Here is a 17,862-nt window from a genome sequence, read left to right as displayed (position 1 = left end):
TTTGTGGCATTAGGGAGACCCTGGCGCACGCTTATCTTGAGTGCGCCAGGCTGCAGCCCCTTTTCCGGCTTCTCCAGAACCTCTTGTTGAGGTTCTGGCTACATTTTTCCCCGCACTTGTTTATTTATGCACACCCTGTCCATGGCCCCACTAAGTCGCGAGACCTCCTCGTCAACCTCTTCCTGGCCCTGGCCAAACTTACCATCTATAATACCAGGGAGAAGATGTTGGACGAGGGGGTGCTTTGCGACTGTGGGGCCTACTTTCACACCTCTTTGGTTTCACGTCTCCGTGCGGAGTTTCACTGGGCAGCGTCCGCTGGCTCCCTTGCCACCTTCGAGGAGCAGTGGGCGCTGTCCGGGGTTCTCTGCTCGGTGTCCCCATTTGGTTCCCTGATTTTGAACCTTTGACCGTCACCTTGTTCCCTGTTTTTTTATTGGTTGTCCCACGTAATCATTTGGTACTGGGTTCAGTGGTCCCTCCCGCTAGGCTGGGGGAGGGGCTTTTAGTAGTGGGCGGCTAAGCCCGCCCACTTCCCGGTTTGCCAATACGGCCTCACTACAGTTGAGTACTCTTGATATGTTAAAATGTTTTTGTGTAGAACAAATGAAACATGGAGAGATGAATCTGGTATTTGTATTTAGAACTCACATTCCTTGTTGTTGTTGTTTTTCTTAACCTTTAAAATATCAGTGATTTGCTTGGTTTTCTGAGAGGAAAGAGTAATTGACTAATATATGGGGCTATGCCTTGTGAGGCATGGCTGCACATGGAGAAAGAAGGCCGGGATAAGAGAAGAATGGAAGACATGTTGTGATTGGCGCAATCTATATGAGGGCTTGAAGGACTGATCGATCAAGGTGATATGTGGCTACTACCTAGGTCTGAAAATGCAAATTGTTTTGATTCTTGAAGTACCAGTGGTAGTGCAAGTTTCCTCAATATGCCTCAACCTTGACCTGAAAGGACCTCCTCTCAGGGTGAGAGTGTAGTGCAGGGGTCGGCAACCTTTCAGAAGTGGTGTGTCGAGTCTTCATTTATCCACTCTAATTTAAGGTTTTGCGTGCCAGTAATACATTTTAATGTTTTTAGAAGGTCTCTTTCTATAAGTCTATAATATATAACTAAACTATTGTTGTATGTAAAGTAAATAAGGTTTTTAAAATGTTTAAGAAGCTTCATTTAAAATTAAATTAAAATGCAGAACCCCCCAGACCGGTGGCCAGGACCCGGGCAGCATGAGTGCCACTGAAAATCAGCTTGTGTGCCACCTTCGGCATGTGTGCCATAGGTTGCCTACCTCTGGTGTAGCGCAATCTCCTTCACCTATTCAACTCTTGGCCTTTCTCTAGCAATTACCAGCAAAGTTATCAATGACAAATGTAGCATTAGATATTTGTAATTTGGACTCCTGGGAACTGGATCAAGACTAATAAACTCATATCAAATATAAATATTTTAAAAGAGACTTAAAGGTAATATTCCCCCCACTATAGGCCAGACTCTCCACCTTATGGAGGTACACATCGGTGCAAGGTGTAAGGACTGGTCAGAATTGCATTCCCCATTCTCATTGGAATGCAGGAATTGTTTTGCCCAAAGGGAGCAGGGAGGAAGCAGGCTATTGCCTCAGCCCATTTACGCTTATAGGAACAGAACAATGATCATATGAGAGCAGACCAAAGTCCATCTAGTTCTGTAACCCAGTGGTTCCCAAACTTTTTACTAAAGTGAACCACCAACTTCATTTAGTCTGTTGGTTTTTTTTTTTTTTTTTTCTTTTTTGCAACCGACTCTTACATCTATGCACCCTCACCACAACCCTAATCTTAGCCTGGTGTGGAGGGGACTCTCCCTGGAGTATAGGCGTGTTTGGAGAGTGAGCCCACCCCACAATCGCCATGCAGGGGCAGCTCCTGTCCTTCAGGGATGGGGCTTGCTCTTAGCTCTGGACTTTGCGACTTGGCATATCTGATTGCAATGCCAGTCAGGTTTGGCTAGGCCACTCCTCCATCATGATGAAGGACGGTCAGGCCAAATTTGAGCGAGTGGCATTGCGACCCATGCATCAGGTCACAACATCCTGAATGGGGAGCCAGGACCAGCCCTGCAGGAAAGGATCCACCTGTGTGGGATGACTGTAGGGTGGGCTTGCTCTCTGGAGCCTCAACTGTGCATTGGATTAGAAGTGTATTTTGTCTAGCGCCTCGCGACCCATCTAAAATCTTCCTGCAATGCACTCCTGGGTTGAGATACACCATTTGGGAAATACTGCAGTAACCTGGTACTGAGTGACAAGTACCCACCGCTTCAGAGAAAGGCGCAAGAAGTCTTGCAGTAGGCAGTTAAAGAATAACCTGCCCTTGGAGGGTGAAGGTGGGACCAATGCAGTGGGAAGAATGGGCCTATATGCACTAAAAGGTTGTAATAGCAGACCTGCTCTCTGTGTGTGCTGGAGGAGTTCAGCTCGGCATTCTACCTCCTGGATGCTTTGCAGTGCTCCTCAAGGGGCAGTGCAGCTCCATGCTCCCCTTTACTTTGGGCTGCACCTAAGTAGCATGATCAAATCTGTCATACTTTCTTCCCTTAAGTATTGCTAAAAGCAGAGAGAGATGACTAAGAGATCATTTTTAATTTCTGTTTTTTTAATTATTAATAATAATATTTATAATGCCATAGCACCTAGGAGCCTTAGTCACGGACATGAACCCCATTGTGCTAGGTGCCGTACAAACATAGAACAAAAAAGATTATTTGTGCTCCAAAGAGCTCATGATCTAAGTAATAAGGCAATTTTCATATTTCCCAAACAAATTTTTTATGGAATTTCACTGTACCTAACTTCTGACCAAATCACAGGAAGTATGGGCTCAATACTGCAATCTGGTATGAGTAAGAACTGCTCAATGGGAAGAAAAGGGTGCTGAATCGCTACCTAACCATATTTGATGTCATTGTAAGCTTACACTAACAATAATCAAAGAAACATTGTTAGGGAGTCTGGTTGGCAGAGAAGGGGGGGGGGCTGAAAGGAAGGGGGAACAGTTTGTTTGGTCTTGGTCATACTCTTCCAGGAAGGATTCTCATGATAGAAGATACAGGCTGCTTCTGAAAAATATTCCTCCGCTTGTGGAGCGTTAGCACAGGAGAAAAACCTTGCCCTGGCTGAGCACACCTGAATCTGCAGAAATTACTTTTTCAGCATTCTGAAAGAACGCAATAGAGAAGTGACCAATGAACACAAGAATATAAGAACTGCCATACTAGGTCAGATCATGGTCCATCTTGCCCAGTATCCTGTCTCTGACAGTGAAACATACCAGAGCTTCAGGGGGAGTGTACAGAACAGGGTTTTTAATGGAATGATTCATCCCTGATTTCCGCTCCTTATATTTCTGGAAGTCAGAGGTTTAGGGTCACCCCAAGCATGTGGTTGCATCCCTGACCATTTTGGCCGATAGCCATTGATGGACCTATCCTGCATGAACTTATCCAATTCTTTTTTGAACACATTTATACTTTTGGCCTTCACAACCACACACCCACAACAATAAATCCATAGGTTAGTTGTTCATTGTGTGAAAAAGTATTTCCTCTTGTTTGTATTAAACCAGCTCCTATTAATATCATCGGGTGGCCCCCTGGTTTTTATATTGTGGGAAAGGGTAAATAACACTTCTCTAACTTTTTACACACCGTTCATGATTTTATAAACCTCTATCATTTCCCCATTTAGTCATCTTTTTTCTAAGCTGACCAGCCCTAATCTTTTTTGCCTTTTTCTTTCTCTACATTGCTGTTTCCTACAAGAATACCTTGTCTCTACAACTGTGTTTTCTGCTCCTTCAGTAGTTATAATGAGACACAATAAGCCACAATGATATTACCAAAATGTGTACTTTCTGTGGGACATTGAGGTCAGTGGAAGTTAAGGGCCACATTCTGCCATTTGTATTCAAGTTGAGTAGTACCTTACTCCATAAATAAGCCCATTAATGGGCTCTGAAATGACAACTTCAGAAATCACTAGTCTGGGGTACAAATTGGCCAGGATTCCTAAAAAAAAAAAAAAATGGGATGATTTCATCTTTGGAGAGAAGGCAATGGGGAAAAATTGACTTGGGCCAGATACTCCAGTCCACTGTTCTAGCTTCTGTCATGGCTGGTTAGCCAAAGGTCAGGGAGCTGCAATTGGCTCCCTGTGGATGTAGTGAAAAATCAGTGCTTTTATTCAAGCCCTTCAGAAAATGGGCTTTTTTATCCCTGTGGATAATTTTGATATTTCATCAAAAAATCCCAAAACCAAAATTATCTCTGAAAACTGAACTTTTTGATTCACAAATGCTACCATGGTGCATCATGGGAGTTGTAATTTGGGAGGCTCATTTTCCTCTGTAGGCTGGGATCCCTGGTTGGACCACATATCTCATGATGCACTGCAGTCTCCCCATGTGGTAGTTGCATCCTGAGAGTCCCTGGCCATTGTGCATGATGGGAGAAGTAATCCTGCTGAGAAGCCTGGCCTATAGAGGAGTGTGTGAACATGAAGACACTGAACTACAACTCCCATGAGACACCACAGCTGATATCCAAATCTAAATATTTTTGCTTTGGGGCACTTGGTTTCTGATGAAAAATTGAAAGTTTCTGCAGAAAGCAGACACTTTTATGAAACATTTCATTTAGTTAAAAACCCAGTTTTCTGTTATAACAGTTTCAATGGAAAAATTTTGACCAGCTCTATCTTTTCCTCCTTTCTCTCTCAAGCCAGTTACTCTTGGGGGAATTCTGTGCCATTGCACAATGCAGAATTTTGCAGAAATTAATGTTGGGCATGCAGAATTTCCTCCCCCACCCAGAAATGGGCTGCAGAGATGTTGGCCACCATTGAGGGCTGCTGGACCTGGCAGAGCCCAGCTTTTAAATAGAAGACAAGGCTGGGGAGGGTACTGGAGGGGGAGGGAACCAGCAGCTGCAGTTCCCAGCATGCTCTGAAGGAAGGAAGCAGTGGTGTGCAGGAAACTCCATGCAAGCCTGGGACCCAGAATCAGGCTGTTTCTCCCTCTGGATCCCTGGGCTCTAGAAGGTTAGTGTCTCTGAGTGTCTGGGCCAGGATGGGACCTGCAGCTGGGTTCTGGGGGGTAGGGAGTGTGAGTGTGCCAGCTGAGGGGGACTCCACGGCTGGCTCTGTGAGGGAGGGGGTGTGGGTGTCTGGGCTTTGAGGGGAGAGGGGGCAGAGAAGCAGGAACTAGGTTGTCATAGGGGTTTCTTTAATTCTCTACTCCTAGGGGAATTTTTGTTTGTCTGTATTGTTACAAAATATACTTGCTAACAGGTATTTTGAAATAAATTACCAAAATAATTGAAACTGGCATCATTATATAGTGTTATTTTGACAAAATTTGCAGAATTTTAAAATATTGTCTGCAAATTTTTAATTTATTTGGTGCAGAATTCCCCCAGGAGTAAGCAGGTGTAGGCCCTGATGTAGTCTCACAGAACAGAAAATCAATTAGAAAATCTCATGACTTTGGACACTGCCCACACTATCCATCCTTTCACTCAGCATTCTGATTTTGGCATTAGACTCCATGCAGAATCCAACACCGCAGCCACTGCCCCTTGATCAAGTGGTTGAGTTTAAGCCAATAGATAAGTGGGAGGACATTTCCAATGTGAGAGGCTGGAATCTAGTGATAGTGAATAGGGCTCCAGTCCAAAGCCTATTGACGTCAATGAGAGGACTCCTGTTGACTTCATTGGACTTTAAATCAGGATCCAGGTGAGTGTCTAGTGCTGCAGAATGGGAGGCCGATGGTGTGGGGAAATGCTCAGGTTTGAGAGGACTGGGAAGAGATGTGAAGATCAGAGACACACTATTTCTTAAGTAATAAGGTTTAGTTAATCTGTTTTCTGAAAATCACACATATTACTGGGAATAAAATTAAGAAATGCAACACATGTAATTTACCTGGAAAAATGCTTTAAATGTCCTTTGAATATACAGAATATATGTAAATCACCAGTCAAATTTCTCTGTTTTTTTTTCCCTTGTGAAATTAATTTCTTCCTGTCCTCATTTCTCCCACTTCTGACTTGTTAGTCAGAAAGTGGAAGACTGAAATAAATTAAGACACCCACAGCCATGGAAAAGCTGAGACTTCAAAAAGTGTACCTCAATTAAAAGGTGTGATTTTTAACATGTCTCTGTGTGTATTTTACATAATGTTGTGGTATGGTATAAAGGTTATATCAGTATGAATTTTGGATGACTGCATTGTTCACAAGGGGTATGGTATATACATATGAGTGCCATATATGTTCCAGAAACAACAACTTAGGAATGTTTGAGAGAGCTACTTTACCATGATTCTAACTTCTCTTGGCTCAGAAAGAGAAACAATTAAAGCTAATTTTAAAATACTTCTGAAAATGACTGGGAATAGCTTTTCTAGACTCACAGATGTAAAACCTTTCAGAATCCATTATCTTGGGTCCTTTCAGGGCTAGAAGAGAGTGTGAGGTCCCATTGGGAATCTCCCTTTTCCAGTGGTAAAAAGCTTTGTTTTCCAGGCCTGGGGGATATAAGATAACAGACTTTAAAGTTTGACATTTTAAGTCTTAAAGCTGTTACTGAATCTGAACTGAATTTTGCCTTTCCTGAAAGCTGGGCAAGGTAAAAATTTTGGGGAGAGAAAGGTTGTTTTAAATAAAATGGCCGCTGTTTGAAGCTGCTCAGGGATTTGGAATGGTAAAATACATCCTGGGGAGAAGGATTAGTAAACGGGGCTGCTGACAGTCAAAAGTGCATGGCCCATTCATTTATCACATGGCTTTACAATTTATCATATGGTATCTCCGCTACATATGTAGTGATTGTGTGTCAATATGTGTATGTATATGTTATGTGGACAGATCCATGTGCCAGCTCTGATTCCTGTGATGTGTGAACCTGTCTATTCAGGATTAGTCTCTCATGATTAGGATTTGGGTGGTCTGACTTAATGGTCCGAGCAGGAATCAGGGGCTAGAGGTCAGGCTGGGTCAGGATGCCAGAACCTGGAAAAAGCCAAAGGGCAGACTGAGAGTCAGGTGCCAGGCTGGATCAAGATGTCAGAGTCCAGGAGCAAGTGCAGGGGATGCAGTCCTAAATCAGGGGAAACCCAGTTGCACAGACAACTTCCTGTTCCTCTGCTTGGTTTAAAGAGAGGCAGAGAATCAATCCAGACTCCTAGAGTTCAGCCTGTCAGATCACAGGACTGGAGTCTTCTGCCACAGTTGAGCTTGAGTTCTGGCAACTGTTAACAGGGACTGAGTAATGGATTATCACATACTGTATCTAAGCACCTTCTGGACTGGGGTTCAAGACCCATGCTGTGGACATAGACTGAGCTTGTATAGTTTAGTCACTCTTGCTTTGAATTGGATTATTTAAAAAGAATTCAAAGGCGACAGGAACTGTTTTCTGTTGTGTGCAGAATTTTTATTTATTTTTTTTTGGTGCAGAATTTTTAATATTTTGGTGCAGAATACCCCCTGGAGTACATATAATATTTCTGCATATACATGAATTGCTTAACCCGCCATTGAAATTCATCCATCTCTAGGTATCTGTCATCTACTGTTACTGCTAGGATACTGTTCTTGATTTGCAGTCTGGGTTCATTGAAATTTCATGAAGAAATTAGGTCAACAGAATGTAATTACCTAAACTGGAATCTCTGAAGGGCACTGGGATTGACATCTTAACTCTTCTGAAAAGTGCCATGGGATCTTTAGTGACCTCCATCTTCTCACAAACACGATACAGTCAGGAAGAGCAGTGATGGTATGATTTCACATGATTCAAAACAAAGCACCTGCCAGCTTTGACATTTCATATATCATTCATTGGTCTGAAGTATATCTCTCTTTTTCTGTATCCTTACCGTTGTTATATGTTGCTTTGAGAATCCCAGTTTGTTGTTTTTAAATTGTCCACCAGCATCTGTGTTTATTACACACAAGAAATAAGTTACCATGAGATAAGATGACTGAGCTGTTCTGATTAAGAACAAAAGTGTTATCTTTTTACATATAGGTGACATACAAGGAACAAACTGTGTGATCATTTTCAAAGTGGGGAGGGGACAGTGGGAGTTTGCCTTCAATGCAGTCACAACAAATATATTGTGAAGAGGAGATTAGAAATTATAAATGTAAGCAAGATAGGCTGATAGAAATACAACACATCATAATTTCTTATTTGTAGAGGCCCCAATCAGGGAGAAGTTCTCCATTATGCTAGGTACACATTATAGTGTAGTAATGTGGTTACACCTGTGCAACCTACTTTCTTCCAGCAGAGGAAGGATGATCCAGTAGTTAGGGCATTAGCTTGGGATTTGGGATACAAGGGTTCCATTCTCTGCTCTGCCACAAACTTCCTGTATGAACCTGGGCAAAAAATTACTTAGTCTCTGCTATCCTTAACTCCTTATCTAGAAAATGGGATCATATATTTTTTCACCTCCTTGGTGAATTGTCAGAGTAAATAAATTAAAGACTATAGCAGGGGTTGGCAACGTTGGCACACGGGTTGCCAGGGTAAGCACCCTGGTGGGCCAGGCCAGTTTTATTTACCTGCTGACGTGGCAGGTTCGGCTGATCGCAGGCCCCCACTGGCCGCAGTTCGCCCTCCCAGGCCAATAGGGGCGGCGAGAAGCCGCGGCCAGCACATCGCTCGCCCGCGCCACTTCTCGCCGCCCCCATTGGCCCAGGATGGCGAACCGCAGGCAGTGGGGGCCGCGATCGGCCGAACCTGCCACGTCAGCAGGTAAACAAAACTGGCCTGGCCCACCAGAGTGCTTACCTTGGCGAGCCGCATGCCAACGTTGCTGACCCCTGGACTATAGTGTGGTAATGGGGGGCCATATAAGTACCTAAGATAGAATTTGCTCCAGTGTGGGCTTCCTCTGTGTAGTCTTCAAAATGTAAGCATGACCATTTGCCAGCATGTAAAAGAAAATTTGTCAAGCGTGGAATCTATGTCAATGCAATAGTGTTGATCACCTACAATTGTTGAAATGTGCCCAGCAGGCTTTAAAAGCATCATTCCATATTCCATAAATAATTCCTCCTAGGATCTATGCAACTCAGTTCAGCAGATGGCTCTGTAAATCTGAATGGCCGAATGAGACTGTATTTTCATTTAAGTCACTGATGTTCTCTCTTTTTTTCAACAGGGTGCTTTTCAGGAGACAATGATCACTTCTTGGCAATTCATCAGCGAAAGAGTGGGAAACCTGTATTTATTTATCGCCATGTCCAAAGTGTTGAGAAAAGTTTGGATGCAAACAGCCAGAAGATTTATAAACACAATTTCCATTCCTCGTCCCATGCAAAAATAAGCAAGCTGCACCCTGCGATAATTGTTAAATCAACATTCCCTAGACCTGCTTATGACCCATCCCTCAATCTATTAGCTATGACTGGTGAAGAGCCGGAAGTGGAAAATCTGCCGATTCCAGCAACCAATGTGATTGTTGTGGTAAGTGTCTTTCTCTAGGTCTTGATATTGCTTCATGTGCATTTTTATCTGAAGTATTGTGATACTGTGGGCACTCACCGCCACAGCACTGCCTGCTGGTCAGTCTGGGAATTAGCTCATTCCAGCCTCAAAGCGCCTCCTGCTGGCCACTGTCTCTCCCTGGTTACCGGCCCTCTTGTCTCCACCACCTCTGGCCCCTTGTCCCTCCCAGACCCTGGTCCCCTTTACCTTAGGGTACTGCCCCACAGCAGTGCCTCACACACTCTGGGTCTCCCCTCCTCAGGGCAACCCCAACCTACCCTATACCCACCTTGCCTCAGTGGCTACTGCTAGTCTTCATTTAGCCCCTTTACTCAGGGGCAAATTGCAGTCTGCAATGGCCAGTCATCATTGGCTAAGGGGTTAGACCAGCTGCCTTTCCCTGCAGCCCCAGTACCTCCTTAGGTCTTCCTGCAGGCCTCAGCCTGGAAGGTAGCCAGGCCTGAACTCCCCAGCTCAGCCTGCCCCTTACCCAGCACTGCTCTGTCAAAGGTATCTTCTCTCTCCCAGGCAACTAGGTCCTTCTACTCACAGTCCTCTTATCAGGACCAGCTAGTCAGCCAGCCTCCCTCAGCTGCTCTTACTACTTTTATCCCAGGAGTGGGGTAACCACCCCACAACAGGTATCCAAAGTTCATATTTCTACTGTATGAGCTATGCCACTTGCAGCCCTCACTTTGGCCTCCTCATTCAAGTAAAATTCCCTCTGACAAAGTGGTAGCAGCACCCTGATCAATGACCTTGCTGCAGCATCAATTAAGCACTTTCTGTTGGGGCATTATGAGCACCGGAGTGGTAGTTACTGGGCTAATAATGTAATTGGGAAGATATAAGTACCGGTAGTCACAAGAGGAAGCTAGGAGGAGTTCAGAAGGTGAGCTGTATTGAAGAGGGAGGCTGTGTGGAATGTGTCCACTCTAAGATGTCTGTGTTACGTTCTGTGGGTAAAAGAGTGGAGGAACAAAAAATACACCTGGGGAAAGGAGAACATCCTTGGCATATTAAAGACTGTGAGGAGATAGAAACAGACTAGGCAGCACAACATACCGGGTAGCTGAGAGAGCACCCCGTGACACTCCCATTCAGTAAGCCCTGTCATGATGTGTGTAATAGGCAGATAACCAGACAGGCAGAATTTGGCCCTAGGTAGTTAGGGAACTTGTCTTTGCTTCAGGCAGGGCCAGCTCTAGGCACCAGCAAAACAAGCTGGTGCTTGGGGCGGCACAATTTTAGGGGCGGCATGGCCGGTGCCAGAATGCCGCCCCTAAAAATGTGCCCCAGCCACCCTAGCTCACCTCTGCTGCTGCTGCTGCCACGGCACGCGAAACAGCTGATTCGCGCGCCGCTACTCGCCCTCCCTCCCAGGCTCTCAAACCTGGGAGGGATGGGGAGATCCCGAGCGGCCGTTTCGCGCGCTGCTGCTCCCCCTCCCTCCCTCCCTCCCAGGCTTGGGAGCCTGGGAGGAATGGGGAGAAGCGGCGCCCGCGCCGCGGCTACTCGGAGTCTCCCCCCGCTCCCAGGTTTGAGAGCCTGGGAGGGAGGGGGAGACTCCGAGTGGCCGCGGCGCGGGCGCCGCTTCTCCCCCTCCCTCCTAGGCTTGAAAGCCTGGGGGGAGGAGGCAGGGCTGGGGATTTAGAAAGGGGCGGAGTTGAGGCGGGGCCGAGGGTGGGGTAATTAAAGAACCGGGGGCGGCCAAAATTGTTTTTACTTTGGGCGGCAAAAATCCTAGAGCCAGCCCTGGCTTCAGGTGTCTTGAATACCTTTCTCTGTGCTGCTCTCTTTGAATTTGCACTGCCAAGCAAAGTGGTAGAACCCCCATTGCTGGATGGGTTTTAAAATTAATGTGAAAAAAGCACTAAAAATGTACTTTAGGGAATAATCCCTCATAGTCAGGGAGATGGATGGATGATCTAACAGGTCTTTTCCATCACTTCTATGATGTGTTGCATAATTCCATAATTATGGTAAAGCAGCTATGTTAGAAATCTCGTGTCTCCTATGTAGCAGTTAGGAACTCCTGAGTAGCATTTAACTGGCGTAGTCCTCTGTCCTGTAGATGAAGCAGCATGCAGTGCTTAATTGGAGACCCAAGCATGCAACCTTTGACAGGCAGCAGCTTTACTAGGAGAGCTAAAAAGAAACTCCTTCCCCTGGCAAGATGATAGGAGCTGTGGGAAAACTCTTCTCCGTGGCAAGTTAGCAATCTTTTTCTCTGGATTACTGAGCCATCTGCTGGGGATTTCCACGGGAGGTAGGCTGGGGAGAAAGAAGCCTTAGATATAGGGTTACCATATTTCAGCAAGCAAAAAAGAGGACGGGAGGAGCCCCGCCCTAGCCCCGCCCCTGCCCCTCCCACTTCCCGCCCCCCCAGAACCCCCAACCCTCCCCCCGTTCCTTGTCCCCTGACTGCCCCCTCCTGGGACCCCTGCCCCTAACTGCCCCCCAGGACTCCACTCCCTATCTAAGCCTCCCTGCCTCTTGTCCCCTGACTGCCCCAACCCTTATCCACACCCCCACCCCCAGACAGACCCCTGGGACTCCCACGCCCCATCCAACCACTCCCCACCCCCTGACAGCCCCCCCCCGAACTCCCAACCCATCTAAACCTCTCTGCTCCCTGTCCCCTGACTGCTCCGATCCCTCTCCCCACTCCTGCCCCCTGACAGCCCCCCCCCAGAACTCGCAACCCATCTAAACCTCTCTGCTCCCTGTCCCCTGACTGCTCCGATCCCTCTCCCCACTCCTGCCCCCTGACAGCCCCCCCCCAGAACTCCCAGCTCCCCACCCCCCTGCTCCTTGTCCCCTGACTGCCCCTTCCTGGGACCCCTGCTCCTAACTGCCCTCCAGAACCCCACCCCTTACCTAAGCCTCCCTGTTCCTTGTCCCCTAACTGCCCCCTCCTAAGACCCCCCCCCAACTGCCCCCCAGGACCCTACCCCCTACCTGTACCCTGACTGCCCAAAACTTTCTCCACCCCCCCCCAAAAGCCCCCCCCCCCCCCCCCGTTTCTTGACTGCCCCCTCCAGAACCTTCCTGCCCCCGGTCCCCCTTACCCTGCTGCTCAGAACAGGGTGTTGGGCTCTGTGCGAGCCGAGCCGGACACGTGGCTGCGCTCCCCAGCACAACAAAACCCGGTCCCTGGCCCTGCACAACAAAACCCGGTCCCTGGCCCTGCACAGTGCTGCCGGACCGGGTTGCAGGAGAGGCCAACTCAGAATGCAGGGCGGCTCCGGCTCCTCTACAGCTGCTCAGGAGTCCAGCCCGGGATTTTTCTGCAGCCCTCCCAGCCGCTCGCTCTGCCGGGGGAGGGGGAAATCCCGGACATTGTGAGTGCTTTACAAATTCCCCCCGGACGCTATTTTTAGCGTGAAAAGGAGGACATGTCCGGGTAAATCCGGACGAATGGTAACCCTATTAGATAGCAAAGTGCCAATGAAACAGCTCAGTCACTGTCACAGGATGGAATAGTCCCTAAGCTGCTGCTCCCTCCCATATAGCCAGTGGAGCCATGTAGTCACTGATCCACCAGGTTCACCCCACTCCTCCCCTCCCGCTCCATTTTAGGTGTGAAATACTTTTTGTGGAACTGTTCTCCAGGGCATACATAGGGGCTGCTGTACACATTGCAAGAGCTACCACTGTTCTGTCACCCCCACCCTCCATACAGTAAAACCGAATGAGACCTAGGACATAGATCCCCCTGTCTGACCCAGGAGGAAGCAACTAGATTTTCTCTTTATTTTCTAATTTACAAAATTAAGCAATTCACAGTGGGTCTCCTGGTCATTAGTGTGAATTAAAAGATTCAGCTATAACTGTATGACTAATGGTAACAACCAGTATATGACTAATTCTGTAAATTGTTTTGCAATACTCTTTTATGAAAGATTCTAGATTAAAAAACACAAGCATTTTTATAAGTCACCCTGTTGTACAGTATGCTGGCATCTTAGCTCAGAGACTGTTTCAAAATGAAGATTCCTGGCTAGGCCTTGGCTATTGGACTCCTGCTAGACATTCCAGGTGCATATGGGTTGTTTTGCTGATGAATGTACCAAGTATTTGCTCATATTTCGTTGAGGTAAATGGAATGCAGGTAGCTGCTGGAATCACAGAAGATGAAGAGAACCAGAAGGGGCTAATCTTAATATATGAAGAGTTTTAGATTTTAAACCATCAATTGCTATTAATATATTTCCAGAGAATTCGCATTTAAGGACCAGATTCTATGTTAATTTGCATCCTATGCAACTCCAGTTTGGTGCTAGGTATGTAACATATGCAGTGGACAAGAGTCAGCCTGGGGTTATGCCAGTTTGCACATAGAAGTGGGCTTGAGCAGTTCCAAGTGCTGACAACTTCACTTCACTGGAGGAATGTCAACTGTTAGTGCAGTTCCAGTAGGGAGTAGTGCTGGTCAGGTAGGAGGAGTTGCCAGGCCAGCTGATGGATATATTGTTTCAGTGTGTCATCAGCCAGCAGGTTTCCCATAAAGTCTAGCTGTGAATTAAGGCTTCTTTCTCTTCCCCCACCCCCTCAAACTAGCAGATGCTTGGTAGCACTGTTTGTCGTCCTCAGAAGGTGAATCCCCCACATGGATACAGCTGTCCATGCAGGTGTAAGCAAATTAAGCCCCATATGCATGGTATGTATTCTACCATTCATCTTAAAAGTTGATAGAATCTTATGGGGAACTTGTATGAATTCTGGGAGACACACAAGTCTCACATCAGGATGGAGAGACCACACAGAATGATCAGAGGGAACCCTATGTTTTCAAATGGATGGCCTCCTAGTCACTTTAAAAGCTGAATAACACAGGTTTTCAGTTGGCAGTTCTTATATAACTGTCCTATTAAATGTAGATTAAATGACCTTAGTCCAGAGCCTTGCTGCTGCATTTGTGCTATGAAGAATCTACCACTGTTCTGAGACCTTCTGTTCTGACCGAGAACCATTTGTGCTCTAGCCACAACAGTGTGATTTGAGCAGCCTTTGCTAAGACAGCCTTCGCTAAGCTTTCTGTGTGAGTGTCTGAGACTGTTATTTTAATATTGTCTTTTAGCATGAGGTAGTCAGAACAGTATATCTCTTTCTATAGCTGTGCTGAGAGATTTAATATCCAAATAAGCTCAATCATACTGTAAGAATTTTCCTGGCGGATGCCTTCCACCATCAGGCAGCGCTTCCATTGCAAAGTGCCTGTTGGAATTCAATCAGACATCTGCTATTTGCAGGTTTTTTCACATCTGAGTTTTCTCCTGTGAATTTAATGCTAAATGAATTTCTGCATTAATGACATTTGAAAATGATTTGGTTTGTTTTGAATGCATTTATGGCATTCCCTTTCTGTCTCTAACCAGCATTTACTGCTTGTTGTGTCTTTTGGGTTTTGATCATTTAGGGCAAACAGAAACATTTGCTGTAATGCACTCGCTGACCTTTTTTGTTCCAGCCTTTAGCTATGTTGTGGTTCCTCAACTTGAAAGGGCAATTGCTAGTGTTAATGCTTCCTGTAATCCAGTTACTTGCCTAATGCATGTTGTGATTTAGTAGGAAAGCTTGGAAAGGGGGGTTATTTTGTAACTAAATCTGTACGGTCACCGCTTATTGCAGAGGAGAAGGAACAAAATTCAGTCAAATTTCAGCAGTTTAAATTCCATTTTCTGCATAGTAGGGGCAGAGGAGAAGACTGACTGTACCAGGAATGTAGAATTATTAGAAGGTGAAATTCTATGTTAGAAAAAGACCCTCTAACAAACAGCGTTTCACCCACATACAGCTGATTCCTTGAAGCATGTTGTGAAGCCAAGAATTCTGTGTGCAAAAGAGTTGTTTTGGGACTCCTTCAATAAAGGAGTTGCATTCATGAGTTATCTTTGTAATGAACCTGGGGAAATTGCTGTGCATGTTTATCTGGGGAAGGAAGAGGAGGCATCTATTTTCCAGGGGTAAATGTTATATAACTTGAGGCTTTCTATCACAGGAAAATGCTTGCCTTATCTTATGCCTCTAGTGTTTTTGTTTGTTTTTAAGGAACAATAGGGGCAAAACAAGAGCTTTTACAGGGGCTTTGGCTGTTGTATAACTATGCCTCACAGACTCAGGCTGACTATTAGGCCTTATGTTCCTTTAAGCAATACCAGAAAACACATGAGAATAGCTGATTGATCCTTTTATGTAAAGGATTACTTGTTTCTCATAGGACTATATTTTAAGTGCCCTATTCACTAGGGTTTATTTTGTAACTGGAAAAGCTATTTATTTATCAAATAAAATGAATATTTTCAGGGTTTGTGTGAGAGTTTGTTCATTTCACTCTTGCGTCTCCAAACTGAGATGCAATTATTCGGAGTTTTGCATGTGTAAAGTATATGCTCAAGGTGAGTGCCACCAGGGTCAATGCAGAACACAGAAGGCAGAAATAGTACATGGATAAACACTTATTTATTATTAAAGATGCGGCTGTCTGGCACACTTCTGAGTAATTTAAACCCTGTTTTGGGGGAACTTGGAAGAAAAAGTGAAGGACTAATAGCATTAATTAGTTAGGTTAGCGGGGGCCTACAGGTGTCTTCTCAGAGCTGTGCCAAAGCTTGTTAACTCTAACATTCCCTTTCTGTCTATAAGCAGCATTTGCTGCCTGTTGTGTCTTTTGGGTTTTGATCATTTAGGGCAAACAGAAACATTTGCTGTATTGCACTTGCTGACCTTTTTTGTTCCAGCCTTTAGCTATGTTTTTGGTTCCTCAACTTGAAAAGGCAATAGCTTATTCAGTCCTAAGTCTCTCCCAGACTGACTTACAAATGCATTGTGGTGTTTGATTGGTTTTGTGATGCCAATAAATGTCTACTAGAGATTGAGCTGAGACTATCAGATGCATTTTCACTTGTTTCCTACCAAGTTTTTTGCCTTCAGGTTTCAGGAGGTGAAAAGCTAATGCATGTGGTCATTGCATTCACTTTTTCCTTTCCTTCTTCATCTCTTGCGCACCTTATTCACAAATGCCAAAATCTGTCTGACCCTTAATTTGTACCATGCTCATCACTGTAAAGTCATGTACCTTACAAAATAATAGATTCAATGAGCATGAATCTCCTCTTAATTGCTTTCATTTTACATCAGTGTAACTCACCTCCACTGACTTTATTGGACTTATTCCCAATTAACACCAGTGTTAGATAAAAATCAGCCTTCATATCAGTGACTTACCTGTAGACTTTAGTTTCCCTTTCTGTTTGTCTTTGCAGGTGTAATGCCAACAGACCCGGGTCATCGGTGGGATTGAACCAGGGGCCTTTGGAACTTAGTGCATGAGCCTCTACTGCATGAGCTAAAAGCCAACTGACTATTAGCTAAGGCTGTAGAGCAGACTCATTTAATTCTTTTTAAGTGGTCTTGGTACCACTAGCTGGGACACAACACCACACCCAGAAGGTGTGTGGGTTACATACTTCCCCTAGCTGAGGAAGTGCATCCCGAGCTTGAGAGACTTCCCACTTGTAACGCTGACAGATCCCGGTCGTCGGTGGGCAGGATTGAACAGGGGACCTCTGGTGCTTAGTGCATGAGCCTCTACTGCATGAGCTAAAAGCCAACTGGCTGTTAGCTAAAGCTGTAGAGCAGACTCATTTAATTCTCTCTAAGTGGTCTTGGTGCCACTAGATGGGACACAACACCACACCCAGAAGGTGTGTGGGTTACACAGGCGCAGGTAAGATTGCTGGGAATTTCCTTATCTCCTGTTCTCATGCTTCTCTCCCTACTTCCAAGAAAAAGACAGCAGTGTGTTTGTATGTCATTTGCATTTTGTAGACTCACGGGCGGCGGCTCAAAGTTCCAATTATGTGTCCAAGAATTCCTTTTGTGTGACTGGATTCAAGTCAGTACAGGAGCCTGGAGCACTGTTCGCTTAGTCCTCATCGCTCTGGCTCTGAATTCCATTGCAGGTATGCTTAATCCTCACTGAGGAAAAAGGCTGCTAACTTTCTGTGGAGTGTGCTGGATATTGGAATAAATTTGAAGGCCGTTTGGGTTTGCTAGCTGCTTATAATCTGGAATAGTTCTATAGCAATATGGCAACCCCTATAACTGGTGAGAGAGGATCTCTGCCCCAAGCCATAGTTTTTGGTGCTGGGCTGAAAGAATTAAACTCCTTGTGCTGTAGCTTTTCCATGCCATCAAGTGTGTTTTGTCATCAGCAGTTGAGTCTCCTACCTCTTAGGGCATTTGAGAACCAGGAAGAGCTGTGGTCTGGCCAAACTTTTGAGGTGGGTGTGGAAATCTGGACATCC

General features: G+C 45.5%; 1 protein-coding gene across 1 annotated transcript in view; it reads left to right on the top strand.

Annotated features, from left to right (window-relative positions):
- Nucleotides 1-17,862, top strand: part of PTPRR (protein tyrosine phosphatase receptor type R) — a 214,768-nt gene that overhangs the window by 16,128 nt on the left and 180,778 nt on the right. Inside the window, exon 2 of the mRNA XM_054026423.1 lies at nucleotides 9,225-9,529. Coding sequence (XP_053882398.1) covers nucleotides 9,225-9,529 — 305 coding nt within the window. The remainder of the gene's footprint in view (nucleotides 1-9,224; nucleotides 9,530-17,862) is intronic.

The sequence above is a fragment of the Malaclemys terrapin genome, chromosome 1 (genome assembly GCF_027887155.1).
Source record: "Malaclemys terrapin pileata isolate rMalTer1 chromosome 1, rMalTer1.hap1, whole genome shotgun sequence".
Taxonomy (NCBI): Eukaryota; Metazoa; Chordata; order Testudines; family Emydidae; genus Malaclemys; species Malaclemys terrapin.
This window is presented reverse-complemented; position numbering and strand designations above follow the sequence as displayed.